This window comes from Lygodium microphyllum, chromosome 11, assembly GCF_053477565.2.
Source record: "Lygodium microphyllum isolate KBCC chromosome 11, Lygodium_microphyllum_v1.1.10, whole genome shotgun sequence".
Taxonomy (NCBI): Eukaryota; Viridiplantae; Streptophyta; class Polypodiopsida; order Schizaeales; family Lygodiaceae; genus Lygodium; species Lygodium microphyllum.
Window position 1 is genome coordinate 1,675,263 of NC_141145.1, and position 24,291 is coordinate 1,699,553.

The following is a 24,291-nucleotide window of genomic DNA, read 5'->3' on the forward strand; positions in this document are numbered from 1 at the left end:
TATGCTATATTTCATGTATCTTCTTGTGATGTGCAAATTACCCATATCCTATTTATACTTTGCAAATAGCATCACTACAACTATCCATGGCTAATTGGCATGCAATGAATGTTCTCAAAGCAACTTGGATTTAACTTAATCAATCCATTATAAAGTCAAGACACTTACTCTCAAGGTTCTACATTGTCTTTGACATGCAATGACACACTTTGAGGTCTTTACCTTAGTGGTTGTGATGGTCGAAGAGTTGCAAATTAATGTTATCCAATGCATCCACTTATCTAATCTTGTGATGTTCAACTTTTAAATTGTTGCTTTCTATTTGTAATGTTTCATTTCTTTAATCGTGTGCTATAAAATGAATATAATTAACCTTTTCAGGCTTGAATGTTGCACCAATCTTTCATGTTTTTATGATTTTTTCTCCTAGACTTTGTGACACGCGTGGAGGCATTTTGGCAGAGTCGAAATTTCTTCCCACACACCTGGAGTCTAGGTTGCTTTCTACTACTATTGTTTGGCGAGCGATGATCGAATATGAGCGTCTCTCAAAACCCAATATAACGACACGTTAAGGAGTGCAGGTTAAGGAATTGACTTTGTTAATGTTCTACACTCAACAAAAAAAGTAATTATTTCACTAACCTAAACGACCAACAACGCCTCTTGTTTGGGGTTGTTACAATTATTTGAGCTTTCAACTTCCGAATTTCGCAGGCTCGATCAACACACACAAAGATCCATACACTAATATGGAACCCTCCACTCTCTTCACTCACAAGAGAACAATTTAGATTGCCACGGGACGGTGGGCCCTTAACACTTCTCTTTCTCTTCCTTTAAATAGATTTTTCCACACATAATGTTGTGTTTTATCGAAGCTAAGCTTTTAGCTTTCCAAAAAACGGAAGGTGAATTTAAAGCCTAAAGGCTTTTGAAAAGCACGTTTTTTTTTTACTATTCATGTCGTTTTTCCTTTTCCTCGTTTTTGCAAGACGCCTAAAAACGTTGTATGCCTGCTGACGCGTGTTGTGTTCATAGAAAAATGATTGCTTGGCATTCATCAGTGATGAGTTCTCTTCCTGCTATATTATCTTCATTGTCTTTTTGGTCATACCTTCTGTCAAAGCGGCCATAGCCGGTAACTAAGTAAGATGAGGAAGTGTTAATATAGAAAGGGCCAGGCTGCCCGATGATGCTTTTGAATATGTTGAGTCTTCAAAACCATTTTGTTTTCTTTGAGCATACACACTTTGTCGCAGCCCAATGTGTCCTAGCAAGATTACGCTTTGAAATAGAACTTTGTGCCCAATCATTCATGACATGGACAAGAAATGAAAATTTGAATCCATGCGATGCAATCAAACAAGCGATGTTTCACACAAAATATGTATGCACTCGAAAATGGTGTCTAGCCTATTTGCATGTGCCCATGTGTTATGCAAGATGCAAACACGGTTCCTTGATTATTTAAGATCCTTCACCTCACCTCTCATCACTCAAAAAGGAAATATTGTACTCCGCTCCACCCACCAAAATCTCATAGTCACTTTAATTAATAATGGTCCTTAAAGTGTTGACCAAGAAAACAACCCATCTCATGACTAGAGGCATCTTTCATGACCCTCAAACTCACCCAACCACCTTTTTCACTCATCCAAAATTTCCTATTTGAGTGATGAAAATCCTGACTCTCGTGGCTGCAAAAAACTGTGCATGCTCATTGAAGGTGCTCTCTCAAGTGCACGTGTAACTAACTACAGCATGCCTCATGCTATACTAAGTGCTCAACGATGGTACAAACCGTCCATCAATCCAACCCATGGCATGGAGATAATTGAAAAAATCGAGAGACGATCCCCAAGTGCAATGTGAAGTGCTTGTGTACCCATAATCCTCGTGATGTGCAAGAGTACCAATATATATATTTATATAGACACACACACACACACACTCTCTCTCTCTCTCTCTCTCTCTCTCTCTCTCTCTCTCTCTCTCTCTCTCTCTCTCTCTCTCTCTCTCTCTCTCTCTCTCTCTCTCTCTCTCTCTCTCTCTCTCTCTCTCTCTCTCTCTCTCTCGTTTTCAAAATGTTCAATAACTACCTACAAACTCCTGTCCAAAAAACTCTAATCTCGGCCAAGGCTATCATGTTTTCACACTCAAAAATCGAAACAAAATGGTGAAAACTGTTACTAAACAAAACAAACATAAAAATTTCAACTACAAAACAACAAATCAAACAACCATACAACATCTAAACTATAAAAAAGTTTCCTACTTAAAGTTGTTTTAGAAGGTTTTTAGTTTTTGCAAAAACGCTTGACACCATATTGTAAGTTTTCCTAATTTTTGCCTCTTTTACTCTGCTTCTATAGCCAATGGGGTAATTGATGTCCTAGAAGCTGAAGATGTATTCATTTGAGAGGAGATATCGGCTAACAAAGAACCCCCTTTGGCAATAGTGTGAAGCCAGAGAAAATCCTAAAACTCTTGAAGATCCTAATATCCAAGAGGACATCTGTGTTGGAGAGGAAGTCACTATAGATGAGTCCCCTACACAGAGGCTATTCTCATTCCTTCACAAAGCAAGTCATAGTTCAAGATTTGATAATGACAAGACTATGTTCAATGCTCCATTCAATTTCAAGGAGGTCATTTGCTAGGAAGTTGCTCATGGATAGGAATATCTTTGTAGTGTTGGAAGATGGAGAGAGCGAGGAGTTTTGGAACTTGTCTAGCATGCATTTCAAAAGCCAAGAAGATTACAACCCTAACATGGAATTTGGCAGGGCCTTAGATCAAGAAAAGTTTGAGGTTGTATCATGTATAGGTATCGACCTAATCCCATGGTATTGCAAGAGACGAAGATGGATGCCCACGACATTAGTGAGTTACATGTGCTTGGTTATGCATGTATCTGTGATTGTATTGTTGGAAGCAAAGGGGGCATTGCAGTGCTTGTACGGGGGGAATTAAAAACAACTCTACAAATGAGGAAAGAGCATGGATTCGTGGTAGATATTGACATTTGTTGTGAAGAGGCAGGGCAACCATGGGCAACCATACTCCAATAGTGCATCGTAAGCTCACTCATCATAGGCAAGGAATGGCTTGGAGTTGACTAGATAGATACGCTTTCTTGCATGCAAACTTGTGATTCAAAGAGTCTTGAGTACCATAAGGCCTCATCAGGCCAGGAGGAGGGATGTGATGGAGCAGCTAAAATCGAGTCATACATTTTATCAAAGGGGAATGCCTCCTTATCACATGTGATCTAGCTATAGGTTGAAGTGTTTATTAAGGGGGGTTTTTTCTATCAATTAAAAAGTAGCCTAAACGCTCATGGGGTATCTTTCTAAAAGCCCACGCACATGAGCTACGATGGTAGAGTGTGTCTATTTTTCTACATGGTGATGATGTGTCATTAAAATTTCTCTTACCTCCATTCAATTGTGGTAACCCCAACAACTATGGGAAAAATGTGCGTTAAGGGGTCTTCACATTGTAGGACTGGCCTTTTAAGACACATGGCCAAGCTTCATTTCTCTCTTCTAAAAAAATGGTTTAGTTTTAAGAAAATACAATAGTATCCATGTGCATGCAAATTGTTAATTGAGCTACCATGGTTCATAAAAAGTCTTAACTACAACCCTCTACGTTGATCACGCACATACGAACACACTAAAAGGTATTATCAAAAGGAGAGAGGATCTCTAGGATTCCAACTGATTCAACTAGGTTGTGTGGCAAGATTTAGAAATTAAGTGCACACTCAAGCACAACTTAATTGGCTAATTGAGGTCTGTAAGAAATAGAGGGATGAATGGCTAACTTCTATTATTGTAAGAAAGAGTGCTCAGTTGGATTGCTAGAGGATAAAAGGAGTCCCAATAGCCAAAATTAAGAAGACGAAGTATATGCTCAAAAAAGGAAAAAAAGAAGAGGAAAACTCAATGGTTCATAAAGGTAGAGGCTCATTAGAAGAGGTGGTGCCCACATGACGAGATCAAACAGCCAAGCTTTTGTGGAACATAACCATGTCTTGGGCCCAAAAAGTAGGCCTTTACATTAACTTGACTAGCGAAGGGCCATTTTGGAAAATGAAAGGGAATTGAGACTATGAGACATAATAAGAGTTAATGTTATTAGGATTTTTGTCTCGTGATACCTATGGCCATGCAAGAATATCCTAGTGCTTAGTACAAACTTCAACACTCCCATGGACTATTGGGTTGGGAAGGTTGAAAGGCTAGAATTTTTGGGGGCTCAAAGAAAGTCGATAAGAGGGTTTTGGTCTACAAATAACCGTAATCATTGTCATTGCTAAAGAATCTTATTTGAATTATCCTATGGATGAATATAATCCCCTTACATTTTGTTAATACACATTACTATGCGCAGAGAATATAAGTAACAAGTGGCAATTTATTACTATCGTCAATGATTGTCAAAGAAAATTTACACAAAATCAAGTGGCTTTACTAGGCCTCATCACTTAAATCTTCAATTCATTTCAACAAATGCATTAATTATTAAGTGGGTGAGGGTGTTGGGGTACGTGTGTCTGTGTGTTAAGTGTATAGTACAAACTTAAACACTACCTTTGTTATATTATTCAAATTTGATTGCACAAATAAATACTTCACTAGAGATTCATAGATGTTAGGCTACTTTGATTACTTCTCATAAGAAAATAAAGCTATTACACTTTGGAGTTCCTTTCTTATTGAGGAACTAAACAAGTTTGCTTGTGAGTATTTGTGAATAAGATCAATGTATTAGAGAAAATTCGATGATGGGATTTTTCGATTTGAATCAATCTCGATAAAGGCATACATTTTGCTCTAGGCCTCAAAAATTGTGATTATAGTTACAACTTATGATACCAAAATTGTTTTATAGATACCAATGCATCATAAGAAGGATCACACGGTTTGCTAGTCCATACCATCGTGGGTTTTACCAAAATCATCTAGTACATATTGTTACACATATCAACAACACACAAGTACTTCACCCATCACGATGCTCAATATTTGCAAAAGTTGTCTTCTAACCCATTCACTCTTGGTACCTCTTGAGACATCAATATAAGTCTACTATATATATGTGGTTCCATTGAACATTTTTGTGCAAGAGATATACAAGCAACCATTCTACAAGAAATATGCGAGCAACCATTGTGATGATTCTTACGCAAACTATAGAAAGTTAAGGTGACAATCTTTGGGACAATTACAAGTAATTGTGCGATTATTATATCCATAGGCTTCCATGCAAACCAAATCCTATCACTCGTGTTTTCCCCCAAGAAAAAGAGATGCTGATATAAAGATTTGAACACCAAACCTAGTCTCCATACCAAACCTGGTTTCCAAGAGCAACACTTTCAAGAACAAGTATGATGTCCTTTAAGCTCTAGATGAAGCCTCCTCATGCTTGTCTATTTTTTATGGATTCTCTTCTAGATCCTCTTGCTTTAACAAGCTTTATAGAGGCTGAAGTGTATTAACTTCAAGAATTTTATTTCCAAGTACTCTAAGAGAAGATCCTTGAACACGAGGAATGTTCTCATATTTGGCAAATCAAGCTGTTGGTGTACTTTATCAAGAGCCAAGAATTATGTCCATCCATATACTTCTTGATTTATTGTTTTTTTGCAATGGCTTGAAACTACTCACACGTGCCCTCTATTGCAATAAACGAGTCACAAGGAGATGACAAACTTTTGGATAAAAGCTCCTCATTGACTTGAGTGGGCTGTTCTGGTTAGAGTATGCACACTTGAAACACTACTCAAACAGGCAATTCAAGTAGATTATAGTTTTCGTCAGTGATAAGTACACTTGCAAGAAATAGTGCAATCTGATTGAAATGTCTTGAAATAGTTGGATTATGATACAAAGTAGCAATATGACATGACAGGAATGTTCAATAGTGCATATCGTTATTACTAGCCTGTATCGGAAGAAGATCCCCCAGTATGAGGAATCATTACACATTTAACAATAATCTTAGACGCCTAAAACAACTCCCAAAGAAAGATAGGTACAATGCTAGTTTAATTAGGCCAATTCCTTATTACTTTGGTAACACCTCTTGACATTTCAAAAGCACCACAGACTCCACAATTACCAATTAGTTACTAAAAGATCTGTTACTATTTCCATGAGCATTGCACCTTCTTATCGTCTATGCAGAACATTGATGGTGACAAACATCATTTGATCAACAAGGTCTATTTTCTTTCTCTCTTTTGTCTCACTTTATCTTCTTACTTTCCTCTCTTTTTTTTTTTAAGCATATGAGATTCCAGCAATTGGAAAACCCCTTTTGTAATTTGAACGATTTAGTCAGCCACTGTTACCAACAATCAGCTTTTTGAGTATTTAAACAGGGATTTTCCCAGCTATATGCTCCTCAAGGTTGAGCAAGCTCTTAAGTTGCTCAGCAAAAATGTTTAACACCATCCATATCAGCTATAAAGTTCTTTGCCAGTTTGAATTTTGTGTCAATTAATGTGGATTGGCAAAATTGCACCCACATGCCTCTCTTCAGGCATGTGAATCTTTTGTCCCGACTTTTCAACATGATGGGGCCCTGCAATAGTTGCTACCCCTACAATTCATCATCTCTCATTGTCATCTCCCCTTCTTCATGTTTAGATCTGTCATATAAGCATTGATTTCATAATGAAAAATCATTAAAGAGAAAACAGCTTTGAGAATCACTCTACAGTTTAAGAAAGTCAAATACCGTGGAAACTTGCAATGTTGAGCCAATTCCCAACATAATATACTCTCTACTTCCCCAACATTCATAGAGCCCTTCTTGATTCTTACTTCAAGCTGTAAAATCAACAACCAATCATTACTTCAGGCTACATCATAAAACGATACCATCTTTTCTCCTCTTTAAACGTCTCCTGTTTATTGGCTTCTAGTTCACCCTACCTTTTTTCCTTTATCAGATAGTTTCAATAGCATGGCTTTGTGAGAGCAGTACAGAAGCAATAAACACGACACTGCTGTGGCAGCCTATAGATAGGCAAGGAAGGCTATGACCAACCTGGTGCCACCCATGCAAACTAGCCAACTGGCTGCTGGATATGCCATTGCACAAATGAAGGCTGCCTGACACGACCAGCTGCCACAAGGCATTGTACCTCAAGAATGATGAGAAAACAGGCTGGAAATGCGGTAAAATGACCCCACATAATGAATGCATGGACTGACACAATGTCAAAGCTCCCCTATCTCCGTCACCTAACGGAGCTCACAACCAGGAGATGACAGGAGAAATACACCAATTGCTGACACCCTTGTTGGGTATTGGCCCATGAAAGAGGAAGAACAGCAATGGCAGATGGAACTCACAGAGAGAGAGAGAGAGAGCAAGGGCATACTTTTTGTAATTAATACAATTACCTATTACGAAAAAAAAAAAAAAAGGACACCAAGAGCTGAATTTTCCTCTCAAGAGAGTAAGCTAATCCCTACGATAAGTTCATGACAACTTAGTCAAGTCAAGCGGAACCTAATGCTGAAGGGAACAAGACCTAGAGTGGATTCTGATGCATAGACTGTATTTCAAAGATGGTTTGGTGCATTAGAAAAGACTGCTTGGATGATTGTCTACTCTAGTTTAAGGTTACACAAACACAAGTTTTAGAGACGCGTGTTAGACCTCCCCCAAGGTTAGCCACAAAGCTCTTCACCAAGGAGCTGCTTGTCTGCTCTGGATGCTGGGACTAGCTCCAAACGCACAAGGTCTCTCCATAGGGAGTAGGTGTTAGCTATGAGGTGCCAAGCAGCCAAGGGGGCTCCGGCCATAATTCCTTGGGCAATCTAAATTTAGTCTAACCTAGGGATAGGTCTTCTGGAAGGCATTCATGCTAGCTAGGGGTGAACTAGGGATTCTCGTATTTGGGCAAAGTCCTATATATGGACTAATAATGGATAATAAGACAGAGATATCCAACTTGGAATAAATATTATGTTTTCCGAAAGGATTATTTCCGTGTTCATAATTAAATTGCGTGAACATTAACATGCTAATTAAGGAAGTTGTTTTAATATTTAAACTAAATGTAGTAGGTAACTAGATAACTAAGCAAACCCCGTCACAAATGGGAAGCAGGAGGATTAATTCCTAACAAATTCATCCTATGATAGAGTGGTCTCAACTAGCTGAGAGGTTTCCATGAGAACGCACTAGATTAGGAGAATTTTAGGAAAAGCTGAACACCGACTATCTTAGAGCACCATCTTAGATCCTAACCTTTTGTAATTTTAGGGGACTAGAGTGACACTTCACATTACGAGTAGAGGGGTCAATGCATTTAGCTCCCCTTTGTTTCTCACTCTCTATAAATCAAGTGTAACACGAATCCACTTTGGTTCAAGTTGTCTCACATAAGCAACTACCCTTAACCGATGCCAGAAAAATCATGTTACGAGACCTTGCAGTCAATTAGGGACCCTTGCTGCAAGTCGATCTTCATGGGAATGAGATGGAGTTTCCCCTGCGAGGATAGACTCAAGCAAACCTATGCCACAAAGCTTGGATATTCCGCATGAGTTTCAGATGGAATCACCTAAGCATATCTCTCAATGGACTCCTGAAATCATGCTATCAAGGATTCGTTAGATAGATACGTTATATGTGGTATCAGAGCGAAAGGACAATTATGAAACCTAAGTAGTGTTGATTGAACTTGGGTGCTTACAAGTGCCTACTAGGAATGGATTGACTAATCCCCAATTATACCCACATCCATTGTGAGAAAGGCAAAGTCTTGTTTCAAAATTTGAAAGAAAATCGAGTAACTACACAAGGTGAAGTTTGTAAGCCAAAAATTCGATTGGCTAAAGTCTTGTGTATTGCACAAGCTTTGAAGAGAGGATTGCTCCTCTACATGAACTTCCAAGTTCCTTCCACAAGAGAAGTTAATCTTGAAATCAAGCTTATACCAAGAGCCAGACCAATGGCAAAAAGATATTATCAAATGTCAATTCTTGAGGCCATTGAGTTAAAAAAGTAAATCAATTACTCGATCAATGCTACATTCAACTAAGTAATTCATCATGGGAAGCTTCAATCTTATTCCAAAAGAAACGAGATGGTACACTTTGTCTTTGCATCAATTACTGTGGGCTGAACCAAGTAATGGTAAAGAATCCCCAAATCCTAGGATTGATAAGCTTCTTGAAAGGCTTCAACGGACAAAAATCTTCTCAAAATTTGATCTAAGATCAAGCCACTACCAAATCAAGATCAATGAGGAAGATATTCCAACAATCGTCTTCAATACAAGATACAAGCACTATGAGTTTATTGTAATATCCTTTGGCTTGACTAATGCTCCAGCTACCTAGAATAGGCTTATACAAGACATCTTCAGGCCTTACCTTGAAGAGTTCATTCTCGCCTTCTTTGATGGCATCCTAACCTACTCTAAAGAAAAAGGAGACCATTAAGAACAACTCAGAATTGACACTAAGAACGCACAAGCTCTACACTAAGAAGAGTAAATATGCATTCTTTAAGAAGCAGATAGAGTACCTTGGATTCATAGTATCCGAGAAGAGAATTGCAGTAGACCCAACCAAGGTCAAGAATGTATACAAATAGCTATCATTGAAGCCAGTCAAGGAAGTATGAAGCTTTTTAGGTTGTCTAGTGCTAGCTCCCATCCTACAACTTTCTAATCTAAACCAAGAATTTGAGGTCATAACAGACGCTAGCTCTCTTACACTAGGGTGTTTTCTCATGCAAGAGAATCATCTACTTACCTACTCTTCAAGAAAGATGAAGACGCATGAAAAGAACTGTGCCACACATGAGTTCGAGCTATTGGCAGTGATTCATGCTCTCATGTTATGCGAACGTGAATCGAAGTCTTACAAGAGTACGATTTCAATATCAAATATAGGCTGCGTAAAGAGAATGTCGTTGCAAACGCATTAAGCCACAAAGCATTCCTTAGTGTCCTCATCTCAAAGAAACCTTCAAGTGCAAAATCTCTAGCTACCATAGTGTCAATGCCAAGTAACCTATCATTTACATGGGAATAAGCATTCAAGAACCCAAAATACCAACAATTACAAAGAGATGTCCAGGTTAGAGAGCAAAACCTGAAGTTATGGCACAAATATCAAGATTTTTCTATAGAGGAAAGACTTATCTACTTAAAGACAAGGCTAGTTGCTATGCATTCCTGCAAGTCAAGAGCTAAAGAAGAAGATATTTTGGAAAGCCCATGACATCCCATTCTCAGAACACCTTGGCTATACTAAAGCGCTCAACACAATAAGAAAGAGCTATCATTGGAAATAGCTAAGGGATGATGTACTTAAGTACGTCATTGAACAGCTAAGCTGCCAACTAGGAAAAGTTGAATATGTTAAGATGCTAAGCAAGCTACATCAACTTGATATTCCCTGAATGAAGTAGGAGTTTATTAGTGTGGATTTTATAGTAAGGGTACTCCTAATTCAAGGAAAATACAACTATTATGGTGATTGTGGATATGCCAACCAAGGTTGCTAATCTCCTTCCTATAAAGACAAACTACAAGGCCTCAAACATTACAAGACTCATTGTAAAAGTTTTTTAGACTCCGTGGGTTACCAAAAAGGATCGTCAATGATCGAGATTTCCTACTTACTTCTCAATTTAAGAGCTCATTATCATTAGAAGAATTCAAGATGCTAAGCCCAACCAAGAAACTATGGGTCTTGTAAGATCCTCGAGTGCCTAGGGGCTAATGCATAAAAGTTGTAACTTCCAAACGCTTAAAAATGCACAACGTACTCCATGTTAGCTTGTTAAAAGCCCATGTATCCAAGAGGATCCTTAGAAGTAGAACTCTTAGGGAATACCTCGTCCGATGGAAGGATTATCCCAAAAAGAATACCACTTAGATTGACATTAGATAAGGATTCTTTTTTTAAACAACATCCCTATTTTTTCTCAAGATGAGAACATTTTAGTTCTTCTAAGGGAAAGAGGATGCAATGTCCTATGCCTAGCATGTGAATGGGAGCCTAAGAGCTCTAAAGTTAAAAAAGAGTAATGGAAAAAGTCCTTTTTTTAAAACTATTACAAAGAAAAAGAAACCGCTACCGTTTTCATCGGCATCTCCATCATAACTATCACCGAACTAATCCTCGTGCTCATCAACAAACCAATCACCTCCATGAACGCAAGCTTATTGAAGAAAACAATGAGCCAACACACCCAAAGCTGCATTGAACGATCACACACACACACACACAGAGTCCCACAACCAAACAACTAGAACATGTGAGAAATGCGGGATCTAGAGCATGGCAAAACCGGAAGCTATGGAGGATGAAGAAATAAGTGTAGACTCGTGATGGAAAGAACACTGTTTGTTACACAAGTGAATTAGGTTCCAAGATTGAGACTTGGACTCATAAACACAATCTTGTGTATGTGGACAATGACATTGACACTTTACTGAAATGAAAAGAGTACTATCATTGCATTAAGAAAGGAAGCAAGTACAATGCTTTATAGGAAAGTAGGAAACTGCAATAGGCACCATTGTGCATATGGGATAAGTTAGCCTGCATGTCCTTGACCCTGAGACTCCATACAAAGAGGCTGTTTGAGTGTGATTGCTGATTCTCAACACCCCTCCTCAATCACAACTAGGAAAGGCACAAAGTGTGTAGAGACTGTAATGAGAACCACTTGCAAAGTGTGGGCATACCACAGACATGGCAAAACACCAGAGGCTGTTGCAGAAAAAAGCTAAGTGTGGGTATCATAAACATGGTGGACATCCAGAGGCTGTAACAGGGGCCTCACAAAGTGTACAGGGACTGTAATGCCGAGTTACATAAGGAGTTTACAAAGCTTATGGCAGGAAGCATTAGGGCAAGGAAAATACAAGGCTATTAAAACTGTCTATCAGAATTATGAGAGTACAAGGACTGATGAGTCTTGTCCTTCCGATCCTGGTGGTCTTCATCTTCATCTTCTTCTTCCTTTGCTCCATTTTCTTCTTCTTCTTCTTTGACTGCGACTAGATAGGCCTTTTGGGATCTCTTTCTTGCGTGGAAGAACTTCTCGGTGTGTCCGGTCCTTTTGCAGAAGTCACAGAAGAGCTGATCTTTCTTGCCTTTGTACCTGTTGCCAACATATAATGCATGCTCATCTCTAGAGGTACTTGGTTCTTCTTTAGTTTTTAGCTTCTTTTCTTCTTCTAACAGTGATGCCTGAATATCAACAAGTTCAGGATTTGGCATGTTGATTAAAGTTGTTGATACATTATTATATTCAGGAGGCAAGCTCTAAAGTAGAACACCGATGCAAACATCTTCATCCATTTTAATGTTGATTCCTACAAGTTGGGTTAGGAGTCCTTCCATGTAATTAAGATGTGTGGCAAGTGATGTGCTGGACTTCATTTCAAGCCTGAAGAACTCAATTAGGAGACCATACTTTGATGATTTAGATTGTGCACCGAACAGGGTGTCAAGTCTTTTCCATGTATCCTGTGAGGTCTCACAGTTATCCACATGATGGATATAACTGTCGTCTAGCTCCAGTTTGATAATGGCCTGAGCTCTATCATCATTCTTTTGCCAAGTAGTTGCAAGGTCCGCGTCCCGAGGTTTCTTCTCTTTGCCATTTGTGATGGCCCAGAGACCCTTCTTCATCAAGATAAGCTTGATGCGGGTTTGCCAAGTGTGAAATCCGACTCCTTTGAATCGAGCATTTGGAGAATCTTTGCCCATGTTAGATTTACGGGAACAGTAGCAAATCAACTTCAGACTTTATTAGATTTGAGCAACAGAAGAATTGATTGAGAGACACAAGTGCTAAAAAGCACTAACTGAGTGTCAATGAATACCAAATCTGCAAAAGTCTTTTTACTCCAAGTAACTCCAAGTAATCTTCCCCTTCTTGATTTGATGCTGATGCCTTCAAATCTGAGTGACAGTACTTTAACGAACTTCAGAGAGTATTGCTCAGTGATTAAAATCACTGTTGATAACTTCAGTGAGAGAAACAGTGAAAAATGTCAAGATTTTGAAGCTTTTGGCTATGGTGGAATTAGGGTTTCTGAGACAAGGGCCTGGTTTTTTGCTGATTGCAGGAGCTACAGTGGATCATTTTCAAAACTTTTTATATGCCTAGGAAGCTGATTTCATGGGCTACAAAAGCCCTATCAAAATCGTCAACATCGTGGTCAGTATGCAGCACGCAGACACGTCGAACAGCAGCAGGCGCATTTCTGACAGGAATCCGCGATTTGCGCAAAGCTGAAGCCAGGGAGCAGCTATGTCATCGATTATCGTGCCACGATGAAGCGCCTTGAGCAGAGGAACAACTCTCCAGAAGAAATCGTGGGCTGAAATGGCCTGGTTGAAGAGTTATGGAAGCTCCAAGCAAGGTAGGTCCTGTCTGGCTATGACAGACACAGAGCAGAGATTGGGGATTTTCACAATGCTGAGCTCCAGATGGTCCAATGTCCTGGATTGATGTGATACAGGGAAGCTTTATGAGTTGGGGAATACTTTTCCAGAAGGAAGCTCCAAGAGATTTGACCTGTGGAGTGAGATATAAGCAGTTCAATCTGACAGGGTGCTGCTGGCTATGGCTGCCATGGAAGCTTCAGTGAGAGTAGAGTTGGGAGATGAAGTCATGAGCTGACATTGAGCTAGACTGAGGTTGAAAGGAATCAAGAGAGGCTAGACAAGCAGTGCCACGCCCAACTGTGCTCTGATACCATGTGAGAAATGCGGGATCTAGAGCATGGCAAAACCGGAAGCTATGGAGGATGAAGAAATAAGTGTAGACTCATGATGGAAAGGACACTGTTTGTTACACAAGTGAATTAGGTTCCAAGATTGAGACTTGGACTCATAAACACAATCTTGTGTATGTGGACAATGACATTGACACTTTACTGAAATGAAAAGAGTACTATCATTGCATTAAGAAAGGAAGCAAGTACAATGCTTTATAGGAAAGTAGGAAACTGCAGTAGGCACCATTGTGCATATGGGATAAGTTAGCCTGCATGTCCTTGACCCTGAGACTCCATACAAAGAGGCTGTTTGAGTGTGATTGCTAATTCTCAACAGAACAAGGGGGAGGGATAAGCGTTATAATAGCCTTCCCCCACCCAGTATATCAAAAGATTGATTATCAGGGGAGAATTAGTATGAGAAACGAGAGAGAGAGAGAGAGAGAGAGAGAGAGAGAGAGTCCCATAACTTTAGGAAAAAAAAAAAAAGAGTCCCACAACCAAACGACTAGAACAAGGGGGAGGGATAAGCTTTATAATAGCCTTCCCCCACCCAATATATCAAAACGTTGATTATCAAGGGAGAATTAGTATGAGAAACGAGAGAGAGAGAGAGAGGATTTGGTTCATTTGCATATAGCAATTCATGTTTCGTTGCCATGACTTTTGTTTTTCTTTTATGATTTGCTTTGATATAATATAATCACTCATTCAGGGGGGGCAGAGAGAGAGAGACTAACGATACTTATCTCCCCTAACGACTGCTTTTCCTCCTTGATCCACTGCTTACTTACCATCTCTTCTTGCCTTTCTAACTTTGGTGAGTGAGGTCAACTCGTCCACTATCCTATTTGGGTTGACTCAGAGAAATACCAAGTCTCTTTGTTCAAAGATCCGTTATCGCCTTCCAAGATCGGCATATACCTCTTGGCTACCCTTGGCTGCTTGAATATCTTGTTTGATTGCCTTAATGTATTCATCCATTTCATCTAATCTATTGTTGGAGGCTTTCATCTTCAAGGTAGGATCGGAAAAGTTTAGTGTGAGGTAGTCTTACCCATACAAAGCTTAGAAAGGAGTCTTTTTGATGATAAGAGGCATTGTAGACGAACTTTACTAGGTTAGATATTGCATTCATTGTTTAGGTTCTCTACAACAAGATGTGCTTTATTGACGCGCTTTGTTTAGCCATCAATTTGGGAGTGGTAAGTTGTATTGAAGCAAACTTGGATCACGCTTCTCTCCCTTGTATGGACTTATTTTGCTTCATTGCTGCTATCTTCTCTGTCATATCCATGTACATAACCTTTGCTTGTGTACCTTTCAGGATAATGCTGATGGGCTCGCCCAAATCTACGAAAAGGACTTAATTGTGCCCGTAACACATCTATATCTAGGGGAGGAGGAGGAGAAGAAGAAGAGGAAGAACATTGGCCTTGCAATCACACACACGCACACACAATATACAACCACCTTGACCCAACCAACCTAGCAACAACACTACCGCAGAGCCAGCTAGGTCAAGAAGGACATAGAGTTTAAAAATAGCCTGCGACAATCAATGTGATCCAACTTACAGCATTAGGTTTATCTTAACAAGCATAATGTACAGTGGGGATGTACCTCTTCCTCTGTGTCTTCCAACAGCCTGAAAATTCATCACCACACAAAAAGTAGCAAAAAATGAGCACTCATAAATGGCTCAGCACACTCATTCAGTTTCTTTAGAAAGAAAAGGATAAGTACCTGCCACAGTAAGTTGTTATTTGCTTTGAATATGCATCAGCTTCCCGCATGTCTGTAGAACAATGTAGCAACAGTATCAGCTACTATTTTCCTACACTACCTATAGTTCATCAAAAGGTCCAAGATAACCAACCATAACTTGAATCTGAACTTTGGATTTTTGTCCATCTTCCCTTTCCAGGTCCACTCTGTCCAAAACGCTCAAACTTCAGGCAGCAACTAATTTGTAACATGTTAACAACTCCCAGTGTTTAGAAGCATTGAAAGCATCACTACAGAATAGAATCAAATGGGAGGAATGTAAAATCTAACCATTTCTAAAGTATATGCCTTCATCTTTGTGCATAAGTCATCCAAAAGTTCTGACACCCTCAAGTCACTTACTCTGCAAGAATTCAAGAAGAAAACCCTTAAAAAGTTGGCCATCAAATTTAAGTTCTAGAAGTCAAACATACTTCAAATACCATACATCATACATCCAGTGCAATGTCCATAAGTTTTCAACCAGTTAAACTAACTTTGCTTGTTTTAAAGTACAGGGCAAGGTTGTTTTCTGCACAGTAAGTACAAATATAGTACTGAAATGAAAGATCAAAAGCAGCACTAACTGTACAAACAACAGGTATGCCTTGAACAGCTCCCAAGTTCATCCTTAAGTGAGCCAAGGTCATCCTTGAGTTGGCATGCACCTTTGCAATCTATATGAGCATGTGTGCAGGGTTTCATTTGGAGCGCATTATTTGTGGGAATGGGGTGGGTGGGTAGGTTTGACCTCAGGGAGAGCATGTGAGTGAATGGGGTTCTCATTTCTGCTAGATTTATGTGAAGAGGGTGTGTGCACATGCGGTTGTGTTGAGTTGTGGTTAGTTGCTGTTTGTGAGCTTGTTCTGGTCATGTGCATGGATAGACAGGCTTGCAAGCAGCAGATTTGAATCTTCAAAAACATGATCATTGGGAGAACCTAGTCCTGTCTAGAGGTCGGGCGGTGGGGTGGGAGTGGTTGTTGGTTAGTTGTTGTTTGTGATCTTGTTCTGGTCATGTGCATGGATAGACAGGCTTGCAAGCAGCAGATTTGAATCATCAAAAACATGATTATTGGGAGAAGCTCGTCATGTCTAATGCTCTAGATTTGACATGCTGTCAGATGCAATCAGAGCAGTGGAAGCAGGTTGACTTAATGTGACCTGCATGACCTGCTTGTCATCAACATCTTGCCTCCTCTTTTATCTGTCCCTTGGTCTCCAAATATGATTCCCTCATAATTGGACTTGCGCTTTTCAACCAAGTGACTGGTTAGCATCTATCTGCAAGACTTAGTGGTGGACTGCAGCAACATACAATGAGCTAAATAGTTGCATACTTGAAATTTTATCATGGCAGTTAATAAACCTTTGGTTTACAACAAAGAAGGAAGATATCCATCTCTATATTGGGATATAGATGCTAAATTTTTAAATGAGGATATCAAGATAAACCATTTGGCATGATGACCATGCCAAGATGTCAAACACAAAGCACTCTTGGAATAGTAGCTTAGTAGCCAAGATGTCTAACTAAGTGCTCTAGCAATCTTGGATGGTGCCCCAGAATGTGGACGCTGAACCCTTTTTGGGGCTGTAAGTGTGAAACCAAAAGGAATTAAGGAAAAGAAATGAACTTAATGAATGGGTTTCTTTTTAAGATCCCACGAGCCGATAAGCCCTCTTGGAGACGGGAACGGAGGAAATGGCATATATATGTGTGTGTGTGTGTCCACACACACACACACACACACATATAGAGAGAGAGAGAGAGAGAGTCTAGAGACAATCAACACTTGGAATCTAGAGATATGAAGAATTGAAACACAGAAATGACTTTAGTAATTTGATTACAAAATCATTGACCAGCCATGTGGCATGTAGACATAATTATAAATTGATCTATTAATATCCTTTTTCAATATCAACCATAATTCGTGAAATTAGAGACATAATAATCAAGTTTCAACAATAATAAAGATTCAAAACATTGTAATCAGCAATGGATTGTCGCATTGTAATCAACAATGTTACATAAGTCCAACAAATGTGCATTGCAAAGACACAAAATATGCACTAAACTTTAAAGTCTAAAGATCCAAGTTACAAGCGCTCCAAGTTCCAAGTCAATACTCTAAAGTACCAAGAGGCTAGTCACTAAGTACTCTCATTCATGGAAGATGGCTCCACTATGCCTGAATGCTCATCCTGCTGAACAACATCTTGGCCATCACCATCATCATCGTCATCGTTATCTTATTTCCAATGTATAAAAGAATCAGCCTTTGCAACCGATGTATGAGCTAGCAAGCGAAGATTGGAGCTCACATAAACTAGGTCATTCGTCTTCACTGTACCAAGACAATTTCTCTTCTTTGAGCGAATGTGATTGAATGAGCTCCATAGTTGCTCTAAATAAGAAGAGCTAATTGTTTGACTAAGAATACGAATAGCCAAACTCTGCAACTCTGGAGCTTCTACCCCATAGTCCTCCCACCATAAAGCAGGCCTAATATTTGTCATGTCCTCTAGTGCATCCTCTGTACCAAAACATCCCTAATGTTTGCCAATACACAAAGAGCTGACTTTTAATTTCGCATTGCATTTCACGGCTAGGATAAAGCCTTGCAAGCAATGTGTTCCAAGCCTTGACCACCTCAAGGTCTCTTTCTTGTATCTTCCCTTGAAACTCAGGATCAACCACATATGCTGCAACATGCATAGGAGATTCATACTCATTCCATCTATTGATGCATAACTCATTGATCTGCTCATACCTGTCTGCATTTGGTTCCAAACTCTCCAACTTCTCAATCATGAGATCCATACATCATAGATCTTCCCAATGCATGGATCCATGCCATCTGCAAGCCTCAACATGTGCATGATAGGATCAATCGTTTGGTTGGTGCGATTCACCTCATCCCAAAAATCTCTATCAGAGACATATGCATTACATAACACAACAATAGCAATGACAGCCCCAATCCAATTTTCATACTCATCACCAACAAATAGCTCCCTAATTGCACCTTTGCAATAGTGCAATCGACCAAGCATAAGAAAGTTATATGCAAATCGTGTTTCCAAGTATTTGAGAAGTTATTTCTCACTTCTCTTGCAAAACTCAGCATGCAAGTATTGATGATTACATATAAATGTGACAATCTTGTTGCCTTTCGAAACAAGAGATGCAATCCATGGCAAGTCCCAAATATCCTTCGACAAGTTATTCAAGCAATGCACCATGCATGGACTAAAGGTGATGTGGATACATTGCCATTAAAATGTTTCCTACTGCCCTATTTGTAGATTCACCATCTGCCACAAACTGCACTACATTTTCTGCCCCATAGCTTGCATTGCCTCGCGCCACTCGAATACCAATACATCTACAATCTTTCCAGTCTCTGAAGCATCATGACTGCCAATGAAGTATATATCCCTAGAAGAATATGCAACAACACCATGTATGGACCTATAGCGTGTGTCACTCCATCCATCTGCTATTAATGTCACTCAATTTCTTGCCATTGATTGTGAATATTTGTTGTTGCAATCTCTATGGCTGTTTTCTCCTTCTAAAGCAATGTATTCATGATAGTCTCTTATGAACGGGACTTATATGTGGATCCATACTCTGCAATCTTTGTCACCATATTTAAAAAATAAGGTGACCTGGCTGATTTGAATGCAATATGGTCATGATAGAAAAAGCATGACATTGCTCCATTTGTTTCCTCCTTTTTCTTTGGTTCCCATGAAGTGTGCAATGAACTCTGTCTAACACCATGACCTCCTGCCACTGATGGCCCACGAGAAGGCTGCGTAGCCACTAATCCTGGTGATCTTCTACATGAAGCACCATGCCTTGCTGGCCTTGGAGTCCATAATGTTGGATCCATTGCTATGTTTGGCGTCCTCTTGGTATGTGAATTGCCCATAGAAGTGGCTATGCGGTCAAGTAACTCCTGCCTTTTCTCAATCGATACATTGGTGCAAAAACACATATTTTTCCCCTCGTGTAGAAGATGGGCTCTCACTTTATCAGCCCCACTAGTGCGAGCATCAGCGCAAAGTTTGCATTTCAAAGGGCGCTCCCCTCCACCTCTCAATGACACCCGTGCATCTACCTCATCCCATCATGACCAAGTAGTGCTTCGACTTGTCCAGTTGTTGACGAAGTACCTACTGAGGAAGATGAAGATCCCATAGATGTCAATGCTGCCATCTACATAAAAGTGGCGAATAATCAGTAAAGTTCAATGAAATTGCAGAAATTTGCAGCCAAATTTTCAACATGCATGTGTTTGCTAGAAATGCCCGAACTTTGGTGCTACTTCAGCCTGCATTCCTTTTACTGAAAATGCCCCAATTTTCTGGCATTCCAACCTGCATTCCCTTACTGAAAATGCAGCTCCCAAATTTGGGGCAATGACTGATTCAAAATGCCCCAAATTTGGGGGCTCTTTCATATCCCAAGATATCAATGCCCCAAATTTGGGGACATTGCAGCCAAATTTGGGCCCCAATCCTTGTTGAGAAGGCCCTAAATTTTGGGGCAACAACTAATCCAAAATGCCCCAAATTTGGGAGAGACTGGAGCCTGAATCATAGATGCTCTAAATTGGGGCAAATCCATGCTGAATCACCCTTAAATTTGGGGCAAAGACTGATCTGAAATGCCCCAAATTTGAGGGCAATTTCAGATCCCAAATGCCCAGATTTGGGGGCAATTTAGGCCTCAATTGTAAACACTTTAAATTTGGGATAATTGGGCCGATTTGGGGCAATCGTCCAATTTGTAACATTGGGAGCGATTTGGGGCAATCAATAAGGGGACATTTCGGGTTCCGAATTGCTCCATATGTGCAAAATTTGTCCATAATGGCCCAACATTGATACAATTTACACAAATTTCTCAACATTTAAATAAAATCGAAAGCGTTGTGCATGGTTAGTAGATACCTTGGAATTTAGAAAGTTGAAATTGATTGTTGATGATGTGCCAAGTCACATGTGAACCTCCCACTCCACAACAGCTCGTGACAGCCCACAAGGTTTGGCAATGAGATGAGAGGAAGGCTGAAGCAAGTGTGCAGGAGAGAGAGAGAGAGAGTCCTAAGTCCGAACAATGAGAGAGAGAGAGGTGGGCAGCCTCTAGGCAATGGTCGACCTACAACACGCTAGCGGCAACATTGACAATGGAGTTGTACATGGACAAGAAGATCGTGGACGACGGGGGCAGACAACAGGTAGGAGACATGCAACAACAAGAAACAAGGAGTTTTAACCTCTCTTTTTTAATTGCCTCGATGGAACAGCCGTTCCAAACAAGGAACGGCCAAGGAACAACCAAGGAACGGGACGGGATAGGTAAAAACGGGGCAAGGAACGGACCGGAATGTTCTGCCAACATTTCATGGGTTCAAACCTCCCAAAACGTGTTAATCTGTTCCCAAGTGCCAAAACGGCTGTTCCCTGTCTCTATGCTCAATGTGCTATGGAGGTTTCCCCCACGCATTTTTTGGTCCACTGATTTTCACGGCCTACGGTTCTGCTATCTACTCCACCCAGAGATAGTCACTATCAGGTATCGTCTTCTCGATAGTCTGCTCCTTTGAGGGACAATGGTCGTTCGACTCCTTCGGCTCCAAAGTCCACTCCCCCCAAGAGACTGAGGACATTGCCTACTTGTGGCTCCCCAATAGCTACCCATTTCCCCTCCTCCCTTGTATGTCTCTATGGACACCGACTTAGATGAGAGAATTGAGGAGCTTTTATGTGATACCCCTCCTTTTCATCCCTCTTCTACTCAAGTTCAAGAGGCCCTGTTCCATCGGAGCCCCAAATACCTTCTTTAGCACCGTCGATTGCATTTCCTTCATCATCAAATGCTTCAGAGTCCGTGATCCATGAGTTTTTAGATTCCCTATCTCTCTCAAAGGGGGATCATCTATCTTCTAATTTCGAGGGGGGTCCCATTCTTTCAGCTCCAGAGGGGGCCCCTACTCATTGTGTGAATCTTCACACACCCTATCAACAACCTTTTACCTTCTTGGGGTGACTGACATTTCCATGCTATCTCCCCTGTGGACTCACACCCCCTAAAACGGCATTGGTTGGAAAATAGGACAACACATTAGGATACCAGCGTTTGGCTCTTCCTAACTTTGATGGCTAGGCCTTTGTATTCCTTCAATCATGGAGTCAAATAGCCTGTGGCTTCTCTCCCGTGGTTCAGTTTTGGGCCCTATCAACTCATCTTGCCTATCGTTCATTGTTACGAGAACATGAAAATTTGTTCTCTTTACTCAATATTTGGATAGATTTTTAATCAAATATTTAAGTATGTATTACACATGTGAAGTGCAACTGAGATTTAATTTTCATTTTCATTGAATAATGCAAATAATGCTGGAAAATGGGATTAGAAGGTTACCACTTGGCAAAACTTACCCATGCAAGTGGAAAAGATGTTTTTGAGGCTTTTTTTTTGGGGGTTGGGGGGGTGGGGGAAGAATGTGTGTGTGTGTGCATGTGTGTGTGTGTGTGTATCATTTGAGCCTTGTGCAACCTGAGAGAGACAGAGAGAAGGCTGCCATAGCTACTACAATAGGTAATAGGCCATTTCTAGCCAGCAAGAAATCCTCCTAGAGCTGATGACATGCCCCGAAGGCTGAAGAGACTACAACAATATATGACTGTAGAGGGAAGCACAAGCTCTACCACCAAGACCCATGGACCGCTTATTGTTCAAGTGTTTTAAGCGAGCACTAATGGCTATCTCTCACATAGCCGGCGCGCCATCCCTCTCTACGACGAGTATAGTGAGCTTACCTTGATGCCCGATTGAGTTGCTTCCTCTCTCAAACACTCCATAGCTCCACGATTCTCGATGCAAGCTCAAGCATCCTCAAATCTCCACCTCCAAGCTCCATCCTCCATAGCCGCACGTGAGACGAGAGAAGAGAAGAGAAGAGGAGAGAAGAAGAAGAGAGGAGATGGTGGAGAGCTTCACCTCCTTGATCCCTCACCCTCACACACTCACTCCCTCACACTCTCACACTCCCTCCCTCAACCACACACAAGCAAGCAAAGAGAAGAGAATGAGAGAAAAAGAAGAGTCCACTTTGCCACACACCAAAAGAATGAGTTCTCATTCACCTTTTGAACTTCATATACAAAGCCGTAAATTCCATTTGAACGGTCATCCCCTTTTTACTGTGAGAGTGCGCAACGGAAGAAGAACACGAACACAAAGAATGGGAGAGAGAAAGCAGGGAATGAAGGAAGAAAGTCTGCACTGACTGAAATGAATGCTGAATACACTAAAATGGACGGAGCAGTCCCTGCACGCAGCCCGGAGCGTCAGTGAGAGCACCAGAAAAGACTGAAAGCAATGACAGCACCAATGCCGGAGCGGGAGAGGACGGAGAGAGTGCTGAACCTGCAGAAGACAATGCTGGGAATGACTGGGGGGCTGCTATATATAGCCCCAGGCCAGAAAACTGGCCGACCTGCCAAACCTGGCCAACTTGGCCAGATCTGGCCGACCTGCCCAGAAATCTGGGCCGACTGCACATGAAAAAGCCCAGTGTGGGCTGTGTGACTCCGGAAGGCTGAATACAGACAAGAACAGCAACTACTAAGCTGATAGAGCTCCTCTGTCTCCTGTCAGACTCTGACAGGAGCTCACAAACAGGAGATGACAGACTGAGAATGATAAAAGAGCAGGCTAACACCCCCTCTCAGATCCTGGGAGGTCTGAAGACCTAAGAACCGCATGTGATGAAGCAAAGAAGCCTAAGGCAAAGGCTTCGTAAAGAGATCAGCTGCATTGGCCGCCGTAGGACAACAGACCACCACCAGCTCCGAATCCACGATCCGCTCTCGAACATAGTGATACTGAACCTCAATGTGCTTCGTGCGAGCATGAAACACCGGGTTCTTTGCCAGAGCAAGAGCACTCTGGTTGTCCACGTGCAGCTCCGTAGGTCCGGTCTGGGAAAAGCCAATCTCTCCCAGTAAGCGACGGAGCCAAACTGCCTCCATAGCGGTCGAACATAGGGCCCGATACTCAACCTCTGTAGAAGAAAGTGCCACAGTAGGCTGCTTCTTGCTGCTCCAAGAGACAGCACCGGATCCAAGGGTGAAAGCATAACCTGTAGTGGATCGTCTCGAATCCACATCACCTGCCCAATCAGAATCACTCCATCCAGAAAGGGTAAGCCCATCTCCATACATGATCTCGAAGGATCGAGTCCCCTGTAAATAGCGAAGAACCCGCAAGGCTGCCTGCTAGTGATCCTGTGTAGGAGTCTTCATAAAAGAAGACAATAAAGCCACCACAAAAGAAATATCCGGCCGAGTGTGCAGTAGCCAGATGAGAGAGCCGACAAGGCACCTGTAACGAGTGGCATCTGTAAGGGGGACTCCATCTGTCAAAAGCTTGGACTCAGGGTCCATGGGGCATGAGATAGGCCGACACTCGACCATATCAAACTCCGAAAGAAGCTCGGAGATGTACCTGTGCTGTGACATAAAGATGCCCTGTGCCATCTGATAGATCTCCAGTCCTAGAAAGAAGTGAAGGATCCCTAGATCCGTCATGTCAAACTCCTGCTGAAGAATGGACCGAGTATGCTCCACCTGCTGAGTGTCGCTCCCTGTAATGATAAGATCATCGACATACAAGATAAGGAAAACAGAAAGGGAATCTACAACCCGTAAGTAGAG

General features: G+C 41.0%; 1 protein-coding gene across 2 annotated transcripts in view; it reads right to left on the bottom strand.

The window, feature by feature from the left end:
* Window positions 1-6,142: 6,142 nt before the first annotated feature.
* Window positions 6,143-24,291, bottom strand: part of LOC148028485 (uncharacterized) — a 56,692-nt gene continuing 38,543 nt past the window's right edge. Inside the window, exons 4-9 of one of the 2 annotated variants that reach the window (XM_087688793.1) lie at window positions 15,845-15,917; window positions 15,672-15,720; window positions 15,533-15,584; window positions 15,410-15,434; window positions 6,757-6,848; window positions 6,143-6,667 (exon numbers count right to left, since the gene is read on the bottom strand). In XM_087688793.1, the coding sequence (XP_087544919.1) occupies window positions 6,619-6,667; window positions 6,757-6,848; window positions 15,410-15,434; window positions 15,533-15,584; window positions 15,672-15,720; window positions 15,845-15,917 (340 nt within the window). In that variant the 3' untranslated portion in view covers window positions 6,143-6,618. Of the gene's footprint in view, window positions 6,668-6,756; window positions 6,849-15,409; window positions 15,435-15,532; window positions 15,585-15,665; window positions 15,721-15,844; window positions 15,918-24,291 lie in introns of both variants that reach the window. The other variant, XM_087688792.1, reaches the window with a different exon arrangement.